The sequence below is a fragment of the Dryobates pubescens genome, chromosome 2, assembly GCF_014839835.1.
Source record: "Dryobates pubescens isolate bDryPub1 chromosome 2, bDryPub1.pri, whole genome shotgun sequence".
In the NCBI taxonomy this organism is placed as follows: domain Eukaryota; kingdom Metazoa; phylum Chordata; class Aves; order Piciformes; family Picidae; genus Dryobates; species Dryobates pubescens.
The window spans coordinates 34,612,750-34,635,614 of record NC_071613.1 but is presented as its reverse complement, the minus strand read 5'-3'; the positions used below and the strand labels follow the sequence as shown (position 1 = coordinate 34,635,614).

The window sequence follows — 22,865 nt, the reverse complement described above, 5'->3', positions numbered from 1 at the left end:
CAGAGCACACAGAAATGCATCCAGGCATTTTGAAGGAGACTCCACAACTCCTGGGCAGTTTGTTCCAGTGTTTTGACACCCTCACAATGAAAAAGTTTTTCCTTATGTTTACATGGAACCTCCTATACTCCAGCTTGCCCCCACTGCCCCTGGTCCCCTCATTGTACATCACTGAGAAGAGCCTGCCTCCTTGCTCCCAACATTCACCCTTCTTTTTAAATATAATCTTGCCCTTAGTATCTTCAATGGTCTTACTGAAAGAGATCTTTATGATATGTCTCTGGTGTGTTTCTGTGGTACTATGCTGCCACTGTACTGCTTAGATTTTTTCACTCTTTTGCTGACTCTTGAGATTTCCTATTTGCCAATATATCCACCCATTTGAAACTTACCCACCTTCCTGGAAACCAAACTTTCCCAGTGAGCTTTGAGAAGGTACTAGATATCTGCAATCACTCCACTTACCAATACAAGTACGACTGTCATTGCTGCTTATTGTATATCCTGCAGGGCAATAACACATCCCTCCTGATGGAGAAGAATGACAGTGATACTGGCAACTGAGAGCAGCACAGCGTGATATGTCTAAAGAAAATAAAATAGTTCAGAAATATGATTATACATAGTATCAGAAGAACAGCTTTTTGCCCTACAAAGCTATACTCTTCACTACATCTACAACTTCATAAACAGCTTCTTAAGACATATCTACACAAGAAACTATGTCTAATGCACCACAGCTTTTTTTGGTTCCACAGGACCTAGTTGTGAACAACACATCCTCCTGCTCAATCTATTGGCACATAACCTCATAATTTACTCTGTTATGCAGAAATAAAGCACCCTACTACATTATATTAAGGAGAATATTCATGTTAGTCCAATATATTAGAATATATTGGTTGGATTGCGTCCATGGAGAAACTCTTCTTTATCCTTTCCTTCTCTCTATCTTCTTTTTTCCTTCACCACTTTTCCTTTTCTGTGTACTACTACCTAACAGACAATTCAGCGATTGATTGTCAACTTGTGATTGTAAAGCACTTCCTGATATCCACATTCCTTCTTACCTTCCTTTTCTTCAATTTATTCTGTTAAGTGCCTTGAATTGCAGCCCATATCTGATGTTACTACTAATCCACTCAGCAAAGCAAGGGGCACTTTTTTACAAAAAGGATTAATTTCTGGATTTTGGGTTGGGTTTTTTGTGGGTGTTTTTTTTTGGCTGGTTGGTTGGTTCGGTTTGGCTTGGGTTTTTGTTTGTTTGGCTTTTTTTTTTGTGGTGTGGGGGTTTTTTGGGGTGTTTTTTTTGTTTGGTTGGTTGGTTGGGGGGGGTTGTTTGGCTTTTTTGGTTGGTTGGTTTGTTTTGTTGGGTTTTGGTTTGTTTTGCTTTTCTCTTGTTGTTGTTGTTTGATTTTTTTTCCTATCCTCCTATTCTAAAAGGCATAATTTTATTTACAGGAATTTTACTCTTCCTAGAAATTAACAATGTAAAATACCCTGATCCTGATTCCCAGAGGGAATAAATGTTCACAAGAGTGAAATTAGCAGGAACCATCCATGCTCAGTGCCTCCAATAGAGAAAACCCAGTATATCACTAACTGGAGAACAAGACATCCCAAGTGAAAAGTTCTTTTTTAAAACTGCAAGTGACTTACTAATGATTCAGGATGTATTAATTCAATCCCGTGTTTAAATCAGTACATAACATCCCTGCTTACTTATAAAAATGGAAAACAACAGATATTTAAACAAAATGGCAAATAACACACCTTTCCCTGCCTTCTTGAACACATTTTAAGACATCGAGAGTGAATTAAAATCCTTATTCATGACACTTCATGCAGAGCTTTACAAAAGGAATGGTCTGCTCACAGCATATATGACTCCTTCAGACCACACAATCAAGAGAGTACCAACAAAAAAGTGAGCTTCCAATGTTTCAACATGATTTAGGAGACAAACAATGAATGTAAGAATATATTACTGCTGATGTTTCTACTACTCTGTACATGCTTTTGATTCTGATACATACTGCAGTGTCTGCCTGCAGTGATGTTAGTTTCATCTTCTCCTGCAGGGCAGTCTGCAGCTCCATCACAGACTTTCCCAATTGGAATGCAATGCCCTGACCCAGGGCAGGCCCACTCTCCTGGGTAGCATTCATCACGACCACTTTCTACAGAAAATGAAAACAAGAACAATTGAACATGTTCTACATAATACTTAGAATTTGTTCCCAGCATCTTCCCAAAGCACCTCTATCCTTCATTATTCGGTTTCTGGTTCTTGCACATAGCTGCAAAAGACAATATAAGAAACACCGTCTGTACTTCATAGAGTATTAGGGGTTGGAAGGGACCATAAAAGGTCATTGAGTCCACCTGCCCCGCAAGAGCAGAACCATCTAGAGCAGGTGGATTTTGAATGTCTTCAGAGAAGGATACTTCACAACCTCTCTGGGCAGCCCATTCCAGTGTTCTGTCACCCCCACATTGGAAAGCCTTTTTCTTGTGCTATGTGTAACCTCCTTTCCTCTTTCTTGCACCTGTTTCCCCTTGTCCTGTCATTGGACATCATTGAGAAGAGCCTGGCTCTGTCCTCCTGACACTAGCCCTTTGCATATTTATAAGGTCAGCCTCGGTCTCCTCTTCTCCAAGCTGAAGAAACTCAGCTCCCTCAGCCTTTCCACATAAGGGTGATGTTCCATTCCCCTAATCATCTTCATGGCTCTGCACTGGATCCTGTCAAGCAGTTCCCTGTCCTTGAAGTGAGAGGCCCAGAACTGGCACAACCCTTGTCATGCTTTCTTTTACCTTCAAAGTACAATGCGAACAATTCTTGTGCAGACACATGAATCCTTATAGTTTTCTGTGTTGTTAGAAACAGTAAAACCATTTAACTTTAGGCTAATTGGTGTACAAAAAATGGTTTCAAAACATGCTAAAGAGAATAGGGCTCATCATAGCAACAGCCACTTTCATTCATTACATTTTCTGCCTCTTTCATGACAAATCTTGGTAGTAACCAAATTATTTTCGTTATTAGAAGCCTCATGTCTCTTAATGGATGACCTGAAAAATCTCCACAGGGGGAAAAAAAAAATCAAACAAAAAATGAAAGGGAAGATATAAAAAACATTTTTTTTTAAAATGTTGCTATGCTGAAGATGGAATTCTAAGTTTTTCTAAGAATTACAATGGATTCAGAGTATCATGATTGGTCACAATTTCATAAAAGTAGCTTAGTGAGGTCTTCCCCTGAAAATGTCATCATTAGAAGTTAGCATTAGTATATACCACATCCTCTTTCATCTTCATTGTCCTCACAGTCATCATCTCCATCACATATCCAGCTTTGATGAATGCAACGGCCACTTGGGCAAGTGAAGAAGTTGCCTTTGCAGGTTGCATATGCTAAGAAAAGAAACATAAGAAAATCAAACTACGTGACTAAAAGGTTAGAAATAGTAACAGTATGTCATTGATAAAAAGTCACTTATCTCTCCTGAAAACCCAGTTCTGTACTTTGTATGTACTGTAAACACTGCTGTTTTGCTCTGGTGTTTGGTATGAACTTCATTTTAGAAGTCTCTGGTTCTTTACAGAAATGTAAGAGAGGGCTAAATTTCTCAATTAATTGTGCAGCTAGATGCACAGCACCTTATAACAAGGTTTCTGAAGGTAGACATGACATGGAGATGATACTTTAGACCTCAGGAGGTAAAATATTTTTATGTCTTGTACACAAAGGAGTAAAGTACAAACAATGAACATTTATAGCAAAGTTCTCCATGGTTGGCATGCATCCCCTGATGAGAGTTCTGAAACATTTGCAGGTCCTCCAAAGGACAAGAATTGCGAAAGAGAAATATGAGGGGTGAGGGGATGGGATCATACTGGTGTGTGGTTTGGTAGGATAGAACCACAAATGGCAACACATGGCCTTCTTGCACTGCAGAATATAAAATTGACTAAAATCACATAATCAATGGGAGACCTTTTTAAATATATATTTCACACAAGTGATAACTCCACACCTTGATCATGAAGAAAAGAATATGAAAATTCCAGAAAAGGACCTCACGTGAACATCTAAAGAACAGCTATTTGTACAGTCATCTGCCTGTAAAGTTCTATATTATAGTAATTGGGAATAATTCTGTAAGATCTATTCAAGCTATTGAAAAATAAAAATGTGGAAAAGACAACCTGAGAAAAGGTCTATTAAAGTAGCACTATGATTTTCATCTTTCCATACAAAAAAGTCCCTGTAGACCAGTGGCTAGCTTTTGATGGCAGTATAGCCAAGCAATCTACATCAGCTGCTATCTGCTTGAACCCATTCTTTGTAAAACAGTTAGAAAGTTAGACAACAATAAAGAAACAAACAAACAAAACAATAAACAAAGCCAACATACTGCAAGAGTTTTCATCACTCCCATCTCCACAGTCGTCATCATGGTCACAGATAAATGCTCGAGGAATGCATTCTCCATTAGCACACTGAAATTGCGTACTGGTACATCCATGTGCTGAAAAAGATTTTGGCACAGAAAGACATACAGAAAATATGTCCAAAACCTAGAAACTTTAACTTCAAAAGAAGGTCTACAAAGCATATTTGTTTGGGATCACTCTGCATGTTGTACTTACTGCAATTAGCTTCATCAGAAGAATCTCTGCAATCAACTTTGCCATCACATCGCTGGCTTGCATTAAAACATGCTCCATTTGCACATGATAACTGTTCACATCTTGGGTAGTCTACAATAAGAAAGCCTTCAGTATTAGCATGAATGTTAGAATAGAGTATAAGTCATCATTTATATCCTGTATTAACAGAATGCCTTGATTTCATAGAATCATTGAATTAATAAGGTTGGAAAAGACCTCAAAGATCATCAACTGCAACCTGTCACCCAAGACCTCATGACTACTAAACCATGGCACCAAGTGCCACATCCAATCTCCTGTTGAACATCTCCAGGGATGGTAACTCCACCACCTCCCTGGGCAGCACATTCCAATGGCTAACAACTCTCTCTGTGAAGAACCTTCTCCTCACCTTGAGCCTCGATTTAAAGGAAAACGAACAAAAAACTATAATACAAAAACTTCCTGCACTACAACTGACAAACAATCCATTTATCCAACATACTCTCTCCTCCAACAGATATATTAGCTGAGTTCTACTCCTTGTCACCAAATGGAAAGTTCTAAATTGGAAAAGAGAGTCTGGACCTTTGCTCTAGGGAGTGCAAGAATGGGATGAACCACCAAACCAGATGAGTTATACAATCTAGCTTAATTAAACACTCTCCAGTGAAGAAAGTCTGGAAAGTTAGTATCATGATATTTTGGGATTTAAAGGAGAAGGTCTTACATTAGGCACTGCATTTGGGGCTTGCACAATAAACATTTCCTAGATTTAGTTTTACTTGCTTAAAACAAAACAAAACTAAACAAAACAAAACAAAAAACCCCCAAACAAACAAACAAACGCTAAGATTCACGTGCAAGATATAGTCCCAGAGCAATGAATTCGGATTTAAAAACTCATAGCTATGCAAGAACTGAACAGCAAATCTGATCATACTGTCTCTGTTCTAGGGAGCACATGGGAAAAGTGTCAGCACTCTGAGTGACCTGGAACTATGTAAAAACTAAAGGAAGCATTGGGGTTTTTCTAAGTCTGTGACAGATGGATTAGAAAGAACTAAAAAGAATCTATTTTGCTCCTAAGGAAGTCTGAAATGAAAACATGAGAGAGTGAAAAGAGAGAATAATGAGATTAGAAAAGCAAAAGGACAGAAAAATACAAACTCTGTTTTCTTTCACCTTTCTTTTAACTCTGAAAAGGCTCCAACATGGGCACTGTTTCCTTTATCTTTTCCTCCCAAGAACCTCTGGCTAATTACAGAAAACTGAAAAGATCTATTCCTAGTCATCATAGTACCTAGGAAATAATACAAGCTTTGTGAAAAAAGGGGAAATCCAGCTATGTTCATTCCAATGCTCAGGAATAAAGGAAGCTCTTCTTTCTCTTCTCTTTCTCTCGGGCATGTCTTTTTATTAGCCAAATACAAATCTGTCTCCCTGTGGTATGTCAGCACTTCAGATGCAAGACCAGCTAGCAAACACCAGCACAAATGACAGATGAGGCACCTTACCCCTTGCAACACACAAACGGTTTTGGTGCAACAGTCTCAAACACATTTAAATGGCATGTACACATAATTGCTAAATCCACATTATTTCACTTTCTACCCAACACTTCTGTTCTGCAAGCTGGAAATAAATCCATACAAAAAACAGTAATAGGTGATAACTGAAACCAGTATTTGATTCAGTAGACACCAATTTCTGTCACACAGCCAGGAATTGTAACCTTCTGCAACCCTAACCCATGTTAGAAGAAGGAGAAAGAAAAAAATAAGGTATGATTTCCTGCTTCAAAATGTTATCCTTTTATTGCTGCACAATTTCAAAATGTTTTACAAAATAAAATTAAGTAAAACCCTTTCACTTGCTGCCATGAGTCACCACTTCACAGTGGGCAAATCTTTGCCCAGACAGCTTGCAGCCTATCAGAAGCACGAGTAGGAGGATTTACCCTAAGCCCAAGAGTATTATGAGAGTACACGACAGCAGGTAGTGTTCATAGCAGAGATGCTTTGAGAGCTAGCAGACTGACCAGACCCTCATTCCTGATCTTAATGCCTGATTTTGATCCCTGGCCACACTACTCTTTGGCAGTTTTCCTTAACTTGCTCCAGTTTTGCTTATTCCCTGTCCCAAACTCTCTCTAGTGGAGATATTTTCTTCAGCCTGAAATAATGCCTGTTACAGGTAATTGATCCAACATCCAGAACTTTAGCCTCTGTCCATAGCCCTTTACTTCCTTCTTGACTTACATCCCCCAGATCTCTTCAATTCTTGATCTTCATTCACTTTTAGCCAGATCTATGCAAATTCATCCCAGCCCTAGCTGTCTATTTCCTGACACAACAGATATTTAGAGCAGCAAATAAGAGGCAGGAATTAACAGGTTAAGCAACTCGACATGAAAATTAGAATAAAAATAGAGTTTCTGGATGTGGACTCAGCCCATCAGACTCCAGCAACATGTCTTTAAAATATTTCCCCTCTCTCTCTCATGGCCTCAGTGCAGAGCTCAGCTGCCACATCTGTATCCAAGAAAGTCAAAGCAAAATGGATTTCACAGCTATAAAGCTAAGGTAGAAGAGAGAATTCTACCTCGAGTTGAAAGAAATGAAGTATATAACAGAGAAAAGTGACACCAGTGTTGGCTGCTTACTCTCAAAAAGTAATTGTTACCCAAAATAGTCTGCCATTTCATTCCACATTTCTGAAGCTTTAAAATTAAAGTATTTGCTACCTGCTGACTGCTAAAAAAGCAGGAAAAACAACCTGATATATATATTTAAAGAAAATAAATCTCCACTGTTTTATGAAACTAAAATAGCTTCAATGCACTAATTACACGACCTGTAGCTGAAACATTGTTCTGATGTTTATCTTAGCCTCTGCATGGGTAGCTTTCCCTTACTGATAATCCCATTAGCAGTAAAACAGACTAAGGCTTTGAATCCCTTTGTTCTTTTTTTTCCCCCCATTTTTCATTGCTGAGTTACTTTATAGTGGTAACACCTTGCATTTGACTTGTTTCTTAAATAATGTAACTTATTCAGCAACAACACTTTTATCATCTTTACAATCTAAATCTGCTTCCAGACAAATCACTATAAGTTTATGGTTTATTATGCTCTGTGAAATAAAAGAATCAGTATTTTTCTTCAGAGATGTTTAATTTTTATGTATGAAACCTTTTAGTAAGAAAGGTTTCCCTTTAGGAAAACAATAATGACTATGGAAAAGGTCACTATAATTATATTCCTCATCTTTTGCTATAATTATATTCCTCATATTTGTTGTTATCAGATAGAGTGGAAAAGAAAATGGATAAAACAGTGGGAAAATTAATATTCAAAGCAAGTATTTGAATCTGCTTCAAAATAGTAAACTCTAACATGGTAATCCCTACTGTTCAGTCAATCATAAAATCACAAAATCATTAATTTTATCTTATGGTTTGTTTAAAGCTTCAGGCCCTTCAAGGAAGGGAGGCATTCAAATTTGTCCATCCTTTCTGGAAGGGTTTTGTTATTACATTCTTCTTGATTCTCTGGTCTTCAGCATCATCACATTTCTTTAAACTAGCCTGACACTCCTACTTTCAGAGTTCCACGTCACAGTCATTCTTCTGTCTTAGAGAGACTGTCAACACATCTTCTAATAAATCAGAGTAGAGGCTGTTGATTGATACAAGGCAGTCCCTCTCCCTGGGGCTAAATCTGCTGCCTTCCCAACAATCATGGGGCCTACCGGCTGATGCAGCAATGACTGAGTTTCCCACACAGCAGTAAAGTGCTACTTTTAGCAGTATCTAAAGGCCCCTTTCCAAACTGCCTTTTTCAATTTACTTAGTTCAGAATGGTAAACCTGAAATGTAATATATACTTCAATTTTCAAACATCACAGTGACTTCTAGTCTTAAGGAAAAATTGTGAGTACTGTGGTTAGGATTCAGCTCTCATTTTGCCACACATTTATTGCATTTATAATGATCACACCATTTCACCTGGCTGTGCCACACTTTATGCAATGACTACTCTCAGATTTCTCAGAGGTGCTGAGCAGTTCCTCCTTTTTAATACACAGATTTTTAATTTTTAAACAATTCTTTTCTTCAGAATTTTTGAATGTGTTATAGATTTGCTAAATCAAATTTAGAGGAAGAAAACAGGTTGTAACTTAAAGAGGAAAAAGGGCAAGTTAGAGAAGATATTCTTTCAACAATGATATGGAATATTTTGGTTCCTGGCTTTTAGCCATTTGTGCTGGTGACTTCAGAATTTGCTATAGATCTATCATGTGGAAAAGTTCCAATCTGGCTGTCTCAGCAAGCTTTTATTGCAGAGTACCATGCAATTCTAAATCACCTTTCATTCTACAGAGTACACATTTTAGCCACTTGTGAGTCAAGGATGAAATGCACTAGCAGCTGGCTGACCATGTAATATGCTGGTTTTCCTTTAGACAGCATGTACACATATCCTTTTTTCCTCTGAGTGCCACTTTTAACAAAATTTTCTTGCTTTCTTCTTTATCCATACCTCAGCATCCTAGCCTCTTCCCCACCTCCTGCCCCAGGTCTGGTTCTGAACAAAGTTTACAGTTATGTCTTTTTCCCAAAGACACACTAATTTCTAAAAGCTGGAATAGCAGCTCATGTGTTACACATCACTCATGACAGGCAAAACTTTTCCTTAGTATTAACAGTGAAGACACATACTGTTAGACACTGTTGTGACTGCATTAGGCAAAAACATCTCTGAAAAAAATGGCTACTATTCTGTGACCAACTATCTTTTCCAGCAATATTCAGCCTAGACCAGGATCTAGGAAGGTTGTCACTAGTCAAGCAGCCTCAACTCTGGGGAAGCTAAACTGAAAAAACCTGCATTTTGTTGGCATAATATAAACTTCTTATGTGAATACAATATGAACCAGTGCCACTTCATCTCCACAAGAAACTGCAGTCTACAATACAAATGCTTTTGAAAGGGACAAAGCCTCTCAAAGAGGTGATTCAGAGTCAAATTCTGCATTTCTATACAGGTCATAGTTATTACTGATTTAATAAGGAATATGCAAAAATAGTATGAAAAAATTGGCAAACTTAGCTCTGAGTCTCCCTAGGCTTTAACTTATTTAAGAACAGATGCTTTTTTCCAGTGCAATATTAATCATCTTTCGGACAATGACAAACAAGAAGCCCTGATCCTATGTTATCACTTCACATTTGAGGTCTGCAATAATGGATCTGTATCAGAACATCAGCTCTAATACACAAAAGAATCTGAAATTACACTCTCACAACAAGAAGCGTATTGTGGTCATCCTGTCCATCACCAGGCCCTTTAATCTTACAAATTTATTAAAATGCCACCAAGAGATGAGATGAAACCAGATCCAGTGCTAAGAGCGTAGACTCACGGCAGGCTCTTTCATCTGTTCCATCGGTGCAGTCCTTCACCCGATCGCACCAGTATGCGCTTGGGATACACTGCCCATTTGAACACGTGAATTGCTGACTTGAGCATGTTCTTCCCGCTGTAAGAAACAGGAACTCAATTAGTCTTTTCCAGCAATCAAGATTTTTTTCTATGCAGAAAAATATTTTCCTCCTTTTTACTCCATCCTCCTCACAAATATTAGTATAAGATGTTTTCTTCCTGTCCCTTTGTGTACTTAAAGAGATTACAGAGCGCCTGATAAGTATATGGCAGATAAAATAGCTCTATGAGGTCTTCCACAGCCTGCAAGGTCACTACTTTTCTTCGCTGAAGGGGTTGAGCTCTAGGTTAAAAATTACCTCCCTACAGGTATTCTGCCTAAAAGATTACATCACCAGTTCTCACTGTTTTAAAGTTTTCTGTTTACTGGGTCAAAATCTTCAGTAACTGCAAGTTACTTGGTCAGCTAGAATGCCACAACGTAAACACAGCAGAACTGGAGGTTAAGGCACTGCTTTCTAACACAGCCAGGGCCTCAATGGTCAGGAATATTTTACATTCATAACTAATAAAGGATCAAGAACAATGATGTCTCATCCCATGACAGCTGTGTCAGTGAAAAGTAACCACATAAAACTGTGCAATTCCACTTTGATTCCACTACAGCTAAATTAGACTCTGTCCTCCTTAGGCAAATTAATTGAATTTCTGCAGATATAGCTGAAGGGTGAAATTTCTGCTAACTTTTCCTCCCTTCTGCCACCTGCACATTTTTATCTTTCAAATTCATGCTACAGCTCAACACAGTCCCAGTCTATACACTGGTATCTGGTCTGCTGCTTTACAGGGTCTCTCTATTGCTTTTTCTGTCAGTATTCCCAAAGTAAGATCAGCTACTGGGATACTAGTGTCATGAGGAAAACCAAGAGCAAGATAGCAAAGTAAACCAAAATGGTTTACTACTGCATGCATCCAGAGCTGTCAGCCATTTATGTCAGGGATAATTTTTCATGTTTCAAGATAGAAAAAATCTTCCATGATTCCAGAACACAGAGATAAAAAGTTGCTTTAGAAGAATAAGGCCAAGTACCAGGAGATGGCTTAAAACCAGCAGCAGCACAGTGCCTCTGTAGTTACTAACACTCGTGATTAACTAGTACACTTTAACAGTGACCCAGCTCAAAAATCAGCTCAGAGCTGTTGCTCCTTTTATATTTTGTATCAACAGATTCTTTAGTTAAAGCATAAACAGCAACGGCGCTTGCAGCTTCCCAGACGAAGAGGGTAGCAAAAGGCAGTGAATCTTAGTTCTAATTTTTCCATCATCAGAGGGAATAAGTATCATGATATAAAAGCACAAACCACATCTGTGAGCAAAATTCTTCCAAAATTTGAAACTGTGAACCTACCTACTATCAAGGGAGTTAAGGCAGAAGGTCCAGATCTGTTCAGTTTAATGAAGGTATAAAAAAAATTACATATAGAATTAAAAAGAAAAATAAATGGATCTTATCCTCATTACTTTAAGTAACTTCTAATACAAGAAGTAGTGGGAAAGTGGTTCTTTAGAAAATTGCAAAGCTTGTTCTTCCTGTCTTCTACAATAATGCAGAGAATGTAATTTGGTGCAATAATCATCTCAAGTCAGTGTTCATGACTACAGCAGGTACTCCACTGTATGCAGCCCTTAGACTGCTTAATCACAACATTTGAAAAATCAGAGCATTGTATGTTATTATTATCAGTGTTCATCTTGCTATTGACACTGAAAAAAAAAAACGAGAAGGCCTGTGACTATGGCAGTTAGGCTGCTAAACGGTGTCTTTGCTCTAAAGTACACAGAGAACCTTAAACACTTTAGTCTGAAAGAGGAATTCAAGCAAGGTTATACAGTGTTTTGCATATTAAACTGAAATCCTAATAGGAATTATGTCATAATTTTGAACTGTCCAAATGATAATGTAGACTTTCACTCCACGCCAGGAATTGTGGTACTCCTTCTATCTTAGTATGAGAAATAACAGCTCTGGTTGGTTTAAATAATGATATCATTAAGTAGCACCACAGAAGATGGTACAAGAATCTTAAGTAATGTGTACTTCAGTTGCTTGATAATTCCTCCTTATATATATAGATAAATAGATAGATAGATAGATAGATAGATAGATAGATAGATAGATTCCAACATTTTCCAGGAAGAAATAAATGGGTTTTGGTTTTGTAATTCTGAGGTGTCAATGTGAATATTACTCTGCAATGGAATAAAGTAGTTTTTTTTCTGTGACTGAAAATGTTTAGACATCAGAGTACAATGTATATGTCACCATATTTGGAAGTATACTAAATTTTGTATCAAGTATAAAACTAATGTGCATTGTATATTTTTCTGCTTTTTTTCCTCTTTTTAATTAACAGAAAGATCAGTAATTTTCAGATTACAAGACCTGGAGATGTTTTTGTAGACATATTTTCTGCTTTTTTTATTGATTTTAGATTTTATTTCTAGAAACTACTTCAGAGAGACTCTTCTGGTAAAAGCTCTACTTGGAGCAGGCTTGTTTCTGTATGTTCTCAATATGCTGCTATGTAAATTACTTTATCTCACAAAGCTGGTATAACATTAGAACTCAAATACTTACGACATTGTTGATGTTCATCTGAGCCATCTTCACAGTCTTCCTCATCATCACAAACCCATGAATGTGGGATACATTCGCCATCCGTCTGACACTGAAACTGATTTCCCTCACAGGTAGGTTGTGCTACCAATGAAGAAAAAAAAGTAATTTCACAGATGCCTGGGAAAGAGCTTTCAAAGAGAATAATTAAACAAGGGAAAAAGAAGACTTCAGGTTCAAGTGTCTATTGACTGTGACTTCCATTAAGCACATGAAGCATTTGACAAACCAGAGAAACAGACAGATGGGAAGGAGAAACTGGGCCAAGCAGAAGGATGCTTAAAGGAAAAACTCCTGTGTGGGAATCTGTCATTTGGTATCCTCCCCTGGAGACATGGGATGCTCCAGAAGGCAAGTCACAGCAAAAGATTAGGGCTCTGAACAACACTCTTAGCAGAGGCTCTGGGTTTTTCCACTTATGAGTCATGATAGTTTCTCTAGTCTCACAGGGGTCTGCCTGTTCAATTGCTCTCCTGCAACCCCAGTGCTCTATTCCTGGTAGGAAGAGGGTCTTTCAAAATAAGCTCATGACTTCTCTGAATTCATGAAGAAAAAGTGAGGGTCACATCAGAACCATCTGAATGTTGTTGTCCTCACTCTACTTGTTACTTTTTCAAATAGCCATTACAGAGAAAGACCAAAATAAACGTTTGAAACTGTTGAGCAGCTAACTCCACCCCTAGTTATTACTCCTGGGAGTAATCACTAACACAGTCTAGGAAACAGGACTCTGGTCTTACTCATCTTTTTTTCCATTATCAGGTTTTTACAATAAAGTCAACTAGAAACACTTGGGGCTTATGGAATGATACGCAAGCACAACACCAATGTAAACAAAGCATCGGGGGAAAAATTGAATTACTTTGTAGATTTAGAGTTGAGAAGTAGAGAAATTACATTAGAAGTAATTAGAGAAACAAAAATCAATCACATACTATAGACTTCATGCACACTTCTTTCAATTCTTGTTTTATAAAACAAAGAATCATCTTGTAATATCATTTTAACTGTATGCCAGTTTTAAACTATCTTCCTAATTACATGCCCCACTACATACAGCACATTAATATACTGCCTTAAAAAAGCACAATTAACTGAAAGAAGAAAAAAAAACCTTGAAAAAGTTTTATTTTCATTTTCCTAATTAATCACATATATAAAAATAAGAACAACTCAACTTCACACTTATAACTATGACAAATGCAGTGCCAATTGATTTTTTTAATCTTTCACAAATCCAATACGAATTTTACCCACTCTTTCCACTTGCAGTTCAGAACTAAGCTGAAATAGCAAGTTATAGGACAACATCATTTTGTTTTGACAATTCAAGGCATTCTTCAGTCAGAACTGCACTGGTTTTCAGAGCTAAATAGAACGCTAAGCAACGTATCATTCTGCCAAGGTATGTGAAGAACTTTCAATTTTATTATATTGATCACAAAACAGACAACAAATTAATTGTGAAAAGAACCAAAATAAGTTAGGCTGACTGCTCATCAGCTGAGGAACAAAAACTGGCACAGCTTGTAAGTCGGCTGATAACTGCACCAACCCCGGAGACCTCAAAGAGCACTAGAACTGAGAAGGTAGAATGCAAACAGTCCTGCAAACAAATTGTGGAAGGACTTCCTTAATTAATTCCTTTATTTTCACAATTTTTTATCATTCAGCTCAGGAGAATCATTGTGCATAGAAATTACAGGTCATTTGAATGCAATTGTTCTCCCTGACCTGTTAGCACTGAAGATAGCACAACTAACTTCAGATAACAAATGAAGACTCAAGGTACAGTAGGTACAGCTTATTTGTTGTATAGGAACTTCTAGATCCTACACAACAGTTCAAGTAATGGCAGTGGTAGCTGTAAGTACATCAAATATCCAGAATTGCTGCAATAACAAGATATAAGCCATTTCTACATCTACTTAGAATATTAGTCACCAAATGAAACTGCACTGTTAGACACTCAGATTTGTTAAGAGATCACAAACTCGGGTTAGAAGTTTAGCAGTACTTGGTTTTCTGAATACCAAGCCAATGTGATCAAGAAATATGACTCTTAAGCAAATTCTGCAATCATCTCAAAACAAGTAATGTTTTTTTCTCTTCTGATATTCATTCTTACACCACAGATACAGCTGAGAACCCTGGGATCTCACTATTTGTTGTATTACCCAAAAAGTGGCTCTATTGTTGTTTCACTTACGACAGCCAGCTTCATCTGTATCATCTGAGCAGTCTCTAGCCCCATCACACCTCCAGTCTGCAGGAATACAGCGACCATTTCCACAGCGAAACTGTCCCTGCTCACATCCTGTAGTAAAGCAGCATAACCAGCAGGTTAGCAGTACCAGCACATTAAAACAGAGAGTGTAGCGCATTCCTGTCAAACAACTGTAGTCTATTCACCACTTTATGGCATACAAAGGAAAAGAGAGAATATAATATTACAATAATACACAAATATAAATCAGTACATATATATAAAAAACATCTCTACACACTCAGCTGAAAAATAAAAGGTAAAAAAAATCTCTAAATCTTACAGGGCATTTCCTAAGTAAATTGCTAGAAAAATTCCCATAATTTAATTTTTTTTTATTATACAAACACAATTTAAAAAGGGGGGCAATAACACAAACAAGTCTCAGAGGAGCACCTACACTGCAGAAACCTATTTAGCAGGAATGTGTCTGTTTTAAATTCATAAGCAGCACAGACTTAAATAAAGGTAGGGCATAATTTTCCGCATTATTTCACAGGGTTAAGCATGCTAAATGCTAGTCTTCCCCAGAGATGCTAAGGATTTAAGAAAAATACTAATGATCCCCTTAGCCAATGTGGAAATCTTGTTTCAGCAGCAACTGCTTCAAAGTACAGAATGACCTACGTTTTGTTCTGTTTTGAAATAATATCTTAAGATTTAAAATCTTTCCTCTGAAGTACTGGAAAGCACATCTCCAGACAACATTTGAATAGCAAGTATTTTAAAAGAAATTAGGCTTTCAGACGTTTATGGCTGATCAAAAGATGTCCTGCTGTCATTCCCTCCTGCTTGATCTACTAAGGACTAAGACCTGCTAAAGAATCATTCATTCTCAGGTGTAAATGCAGCTGGATCAGGCTTTTATTAGAGTCGACTAATGAAATCTTCACTCTGGTAGAAAAGATAAAATGCACTGTTTGTGGCTTTTGGTGTAACTACAGCCTCTTAAAAAAGGAGTGAACAGTTTTATAGATCCCCAAAACAATGAGCTATAAGCAGATGCAACAGAGATGTTTCATGTTAATTTGTTGTCAGCACCTCAGAGAAGGAAACACTGAAAAAAAATGACACAGTAGCAAAGGCCAACTCTGAAGAAAAAAAATCCTGTTTCCTCATTTAATTAATTGCCATATGATAAAAGTTGATCATTCAATTCTTCTGAGTGACTTGTCCAGAGAAGATAATCTCATGAAGCACAACCATCTACTTTTTGAATTCATGATGACATAATAGCACACTGCTCTAACTTCCACGTAAAACCAGGCATATCAACACTGTCAAGTAAACACAGTTAAGTGATCTGTTCCTAAGGGATATAGGCAAGCTACTTTATGCAAGGAATGTTCAAATCTGATTGTCTGGTAGTGACACCCTGATTTATAATGTATCCTGCAAATGGTCAAAAACTTCACTTGGATAAATGGTGGTACGGAGTGGTACAGGAGTATGTTCACCCAAATACCTTCTATAGACTAATGCATGATGGTGGTTGGTGGTGCAGGTCTGGGGTTGGTGGTGCAGGTTTCTTATCAACTACCTTTAAAACACAACAACCTCCCTTTCAAAAATGCCCTGAAGGAATGTACAAGTTCACTCTGGAATCCCAGGCCTTCTCACTGAGGGCTTTTGCCCTACAAAGCAACATTTCCCTATGAGATTAGCAGTTAAAGCTCTAATAAGCACAGCACATAAACCATAATTTATCAGTTGGAATTACTATACAAAGCAAATAATACATCTGCTTATCTATGTAGTATATTATTGCTATTCAAAATTACTGTAACATTCATAGCCACTTAATTAAAAAGAAGTTACAATACAGAATTAAAAGCTGATTGTGCTTGATTAGAGCTTCTAATAAAACATATGCTTATAAACAAGCAATATGAGCAATTTGCACATTATTTCCAAATGATAGCCCAAAAAGTTCAAAGCACTATGTGCAACACTGCTAATTTGCCTATCTTGTATTAAGTTATTATAGTTAAACATACCCCTAAAGTGATAAAAAGAAGATAACATTGAGAAACATTTTAGAAAGCATGAGAAATGTAACAATGTTAACATAAAACCTACAGGCAGTTCTCCTACACTCTAATATTTTGCAGAATTACAGCTTCAAGTTGCTCACACCTACATACAGTAAGCGCTGTGTCAACATCCATTTATACAATTCTTCAGCAGACCTGTTATAATTCATTTAATTATGGCATTAGGCTTTGCACATGTTATCTTGCATGCTTACTTATAACTGAGGGCAAAGAGCTCTGAAACACATAAAAATATGAAAGACTGATATTCATTTTTCACTGTTTTAAACTATCTTTAGAACAAAGAATATTACAGAGTAGATACTTCTGTTTATTTATTAAAAATAAAATCTTTGAAAGTAAGTAATATGGAAGAAGTAAAAGTTATTTGCAGTATTCAAGGGCACCTCTCACCAGGGTCCTAAAAGGCTTGTGTTCCAACTGTGAACAAAACCAATTCTAACTTTGATAAAGAAGGAAGTAATCAGGGGAAAAAGCACGATTACAAAATAACTGCTGCAAATACCCAAGAAAAATACAAAACAAAACAAATGAAAGGAAGGAAGGAAAAAGAAAAATAACCACATCAGCAATAACCAGGCTTGTCCCTGTAGACAGCAATAAAGGCCATCTTCTCAAAACTGAAGTTTACATATTCTGTTAAAACCGAGCACTGGAAACTTCTGAAATTCGAAGAATTGTGATTTAGTTTCTAAGAATTTCATTATAAACAGTACTAAATTAAGCTAAAATGTTGCAGGCATTACTCACACTGACTAACAATGATCCACAGAGGAAGCTAAATGGAGACCGAGAGGAATATTTCTATTGCCCCATGCTTTGCAACATGAACCTTGCAGCACCTTGGTTTCACCAAGAGCAGGGAATGTCAGAAGACAAGGGATATCCACTTGGTTATTGCCTTCATTTGAAGCCTTGATTCAGTGAAGGATTAGTCATTACTAATTTTTTTGAAGGTTTTGCTTTCAATAGAGTTTTTCTTTAAATGGCAAGGCAGCTCATGAATTAGTCAGACATTACCCAAAATTAATATTAATGAGCTAATTTCCATATAAATTCTGATTTATTCTGACAGATGCTGATAAAACCAGACACCCCTTTCAGGCAAGCAGAATCCTGTTAACAAAATTCCTGATGAAAATAACCACTGAGTTAAGAAACAGGCAGTAAACAATTAGTCTTCAATATCATGCCTAAAATTTGCTAACAGAAAAGAATCTATGTGACTTTTGAAATTTCAAAATTCAGAACAAAGTTTTGGTGCTTTTTTGGCATTGCTCTATTTTTACTGTAACTCAGTTTTAGTTTTTTGACTATTATGACAGCACTGTTAAAATACAGGCTAAAAATGCACAGCAGACCTTATGAATCACACCAGAACATATATAAAGAAGAATCTCTGGGCATTAACAAAAGTAGTTTTGAATTATAAGATCTGTTTCAACTGCTCAATATTCAGGAAAACATCAAAGGGCGGGGGAGGGGAAGCCACAAACAAATAGATAACATTTTTAATCCAAACCAGTCTAATACTGTAATACTGAAAATCAGAAGCATCACTGGAAAAATATAGCTCAAAGCACTATTTCTAAACTTCTTGCTAATCTTACTGTCTTTGGATTTTATGCTTTGTCCCTAGACTTTATGTGGTTCTTTGTGTCTGGGATTGTCTTATAAGAGACTCCTGAATGGATGTTGCTGGCTCTGGGTAAGCTACTTGCATAAAAGATTATGCCAGATAGTCAATTTATACTGGAATAAAGCAACATAGTAGTGATTTGGTTAGAGCAAAGGTTGAACAAGACACTGACCTAACTAATGAAAGACTGTGGGGTTGCTCTTAATATCTCTTACCAAAGGAAATAAAACAATATAAACACTATTCAATACAATTACCTTATGTTCTGCCCAACAAGTGTTGCCTGCATACGAGTGGAGCATCGACAAGCTAAACTACCACCAATGGCAAACCCCACTGCCACTAGAGGATGGTAGTCAACCTTCACACCACTAATGAATGCTACACAAAGGCACATGAAGTCTTCCGGAACTCCAGCAGAACAGAGAGAGGTTAATAGCTTCGGGCATTTCACAGCAGACTGATTTAACCCATAAGGCTACAGTCTTCAACAGGAAGGCAGCCCATTACACCCTCTCAGTGTCTGCTGTGCTTCATTTCCCCCAACAGGTTTGTGCAGAAATACTTAGATTGAGAACTTAAGCTTTAAATCAACCCTCTTATATTAAAACTAGAACGTTATGTTTGTTTTTTAATGGAAACCAATACTGCCTTATTCTCTGCCACTCTTTGCATTACTTCAGACTTCTTTCAGTTCCTCTCTGAACAGTTCTAGTCTTTTATAATTCTTTTCATGCATTTTCTACCTGTCCATTCAACCTTGAAGCCCCTCATACTTTTAACTCTGTCTACAAATGAATTACATTGGCCATCCACAGATTAAGAGCAGCATGACTGTTCTGACTGTACAGAATAGGCCAAAACCCCGCATTCCTTCTTTCTTCCTCATGCTTACAATTCCTTTAAGAACTGCCAACATTTCTTCAATTGTTAACTTTGATTTCAAGTCATAAAGAACATATTAAGCCCAGGGCAGACTGTACCACTTAAAGTGGCCACTCAAAAATTAAACTTACACTGCTGCAATTACTTTACACTTCAGGAATCATCTCAGCAGACTTTTTGTGTTTTAAAAAGAGTAACATTCTTCAAGGCAATATTTTTTCAACTGAACAGTTCCACTTCTAGTACATTTACAGTTCTTCAACAAAAACAGTGCAAACAAAATGCATGGTACAAGCTCCTTCTCCACATAAATTCTACAAAAGGGAAAAGAAGTGACCAGCTCTATTTTATCCCTTTCTGCCTTCCAGTAAAAGGTACACTTTCTCCCATTCAGCACCCTAACAGAACAGACCACTCCAGTGGCCTTGCAGATAGTAGAATCCCAGAGAATCAACCTTCAGATGTCAGAATTTTGCTTAGCTTAATTGCATGTCAAGCAGCCTGAGGTTTTGGAATGCTCAGGGAGGGAAGCTGAACCTCCAGAAATTCCTTCTCTGTTCCCCCACACTAATGAAGGAATAAGTAAAATCCATAGTTCAGGGAAAACTTTTGCTTTATACTGTAAAATGTTCTGTGATACTGGAAAGTAGTATTTCTCTAGTGATTATAGTAGGCAAATGAATAATTATTTAAAACACAAAGAAAAACATTCTGATATAATTATACCAAATTTAATGTACCTTGACACAATATTTAACTTTCAGTCTTTCTACATTCTGAAAACTCTATTTAATACAAACTATTCAGATTAAAAAATAAATGAAATAAAATATACATGTATAGGCATTACAGAAAGCAGTACAAGAGTTATCTTCAGTATTTGAGAGCTTGAAACAGAACATCTTCTGTACCAGAATGTCTCTAAACTTGATTATATTAGAGAAATAACTTTGACAACATCAAGAAAAAGACAATATAAATGTGAGTCTGCACTTCATATGACTGCAAGATGTGTGTGTATATAGATTGAGGGGTGGACCGGTGACTAGTCAAGGAACAATCTGAAGCTGAAGAGCTGTAGTGCCAGAGAAACAGAATTAAAATGTTAATAGGGAAGTATGGGAGTTCTGTACTGAATTATCATCCAATTACATATTATAATGAGATAATTAGTAGCAAAACAACATCTACTCTGTAGCTGATCAAGGACTCTTTGCACCTTTCACTGTACAAACACTTGAAAAAAGAAGGGTTATACCCTAGGTAGTTTGCAGTATAAAAGGCACTTGAACTCACCTCAGCACCTCCATGTCAACAGGCCAAGGCCACATGGTGCAGTTCTTTCCTTTATCAATGTGTATTAATATTTTACCATTTCTCCAGTAGCACTCCAGCAAGTCACAGTATGAGAGGCTAAGTTTTGCTGGTATATTTATTAGAGAACATGAGAAGCAAGGCATACACCTTGATCCTTCCTGGAAAGGGGCCTCCAACCTTCTATTAATCAGTGTTGGAAGGATTCCTAGCCAGAGACTCCAGCCCTGGTGTATTTAACAGTGATCAATGCACTACTCTTCACAAAACCTTTCTAGTTTGAACAGCAGCAGCATCCTATGACACATGTGCAGAAGTACTTCATTTACTTATTCTGACTCTTTTATTAACACACTCTCTAGCCCCTAAGCAAAGATTTTTAGAAAACTTTTGGTACACAAATGATATTGATTATTTCCAATTATTTTAGAGCTGCAATGTGGAAATGATAAAGGATTGAACTGATGCCTGACACTAACTGGACTATGAAATTTGAGTCTCAAGCACCACTTGCACAACTCAAAAAATCAGCTGAAACCTATGCATGACAATAAGAAAATACCTTTTCCTCCACCAAAGAGCAAAAAATGATACTTCTAGCCCTCCTCCCTAAAAATCCATTCACATGTAGAACTAGATATACTATTGAATTATAAATACAACTGGTATCAGGAGGGAGAGAGGAATGAGAACTGAAGAGAAACTTGATTTGCTCATTTGTTGCTTTCTGTAAGCCTACCTGGATATGCAGAGTTTATTTCCATCTCAGATTAATAAACTGGATACTCCATACTAACAAGAAAAGGAATTTTGAGTAAGCCATGTCCTGAGTTCAATGGAATGATGGGTATCAAAAGCTTGATAATAATCAAAAGCTCAAGATCCATAATAAATGGATCTTGTCTGTCAGAGTAGAACCCAGTCTGGAGACAATAAGATCTGTATTATACTTTGTGCTTTCCATCTGCGTGCTCTTCCACATACAGACACTTGTCAGTTGAAAACATTGTTAAAAGTAAGGCATCCAATCTCCTTTCAATAATGCTCACATGCATAATCTTTTTAAAAAATACTTTAAATTAGTGTATTCTATGTTAAACTACTTGTTTTCAGTTAATACAGTTATAAAAGGACTATAGATTCATTTCCGCTTAATGCCTCAACATAAATCCAAGAATTAAAGACATGCAGGATTTTAATCTACTGAAACTAATCAGGAAAGCTTTCCTGCAAAGAGAAAAGTGTTCAAGTCTCCTGTAGACATCAAGTTCAAAGGAATGACACTATAAATGCTTCCTAGCAACATTAAAGATATTCATAATCCTCATCCTCTCTACCTTATTTTAGCTTTATTAACTGAAAAAGGAATTAATGCAAATCACCTGATAAAAATAGAAAGGTTTCTAATTTAATTTTTAATAAATCTGCTCAGTTATATTTTTTCTGGTATAAGCCTGAACCATCAATAAAGAGAACCTTAGTTTTCCAACAAAATATGGGCCCCTCAGAAAAAATTCTGTCTTGAGATATTTTTTTCTTAAAGTTCTGGTATTCAGAAAATAATAACCATGGTTTCTACAGTGGCACTTCAAAATGAGCCACTCTGGGAAAAGTAAAAATAAATTAAGATATACAATATTTTAAAATTATTCACACTGATTCTAAAGGTTAAAAAAACAAACAAACCAAAACCCCAAGCTTCTTCAATTTAAAATCATAACAGTTTATCACACATGCTCACAAACAGCACATATCCATACCATGCACCTTTACCATCATACAGTATTATAAGCAAATTAAGCAAGTTAATCAAAATTCAGTTATTTTATAATGCTGCTTCCACTCACAGACTTTGTAAAAATCAACAAATAAATCTCTCACTGTCTTTACTGTCTTCTTAGTTCTACAACAAGGCAGGAGTAAGAA

The 22,865-nt window shown here is 36.8% G+C and overlaps 1 protein-coding gene across 1 annotated transcript in view; it reads right to left on the bottom strand.

The window, feature by feature from the left end:
- The window catches only part of LRP2 (LDL receptor related protein 2), a 122,398-nt gene that overhangs the window by 87,634 nt on the left and 11,899 nt on the right, over positions 1-22,865 (bottom strand). The window contains exons 2-9 of the mRNA XM_054174800.1: positions 14,991-15,098; positions 12,743-12,865; positions 10,084-10,200; positions 4,657-4,767; positions 4,422-4,535; positions 3,301-3,417; positions 2,037-2,180; positions 466-585 (exon numbers count right to left, since the gene is read on the bottom strand). Of these exons, the coding sequence (XP_054030775.1) occupies positions 466-585; positions 2,037-2,180; positions 3,301-3,417; positions 4,422-4,535; positions 4,657-4,767; positions 10,084-10,200; positions 12,743-12,865; positions 14,991-15,098 (954 nt within the window). The remainder of the gene's footprint in view (positions 1-465; positions 586-2,036; positions 2,181-3,300; positions 3,418-4,421; positions 4,536-4,656; positions 4,768-10,083; positions 10,201-12,742; positions 12,866-14,990; positions 15,099-22,865) is intronic.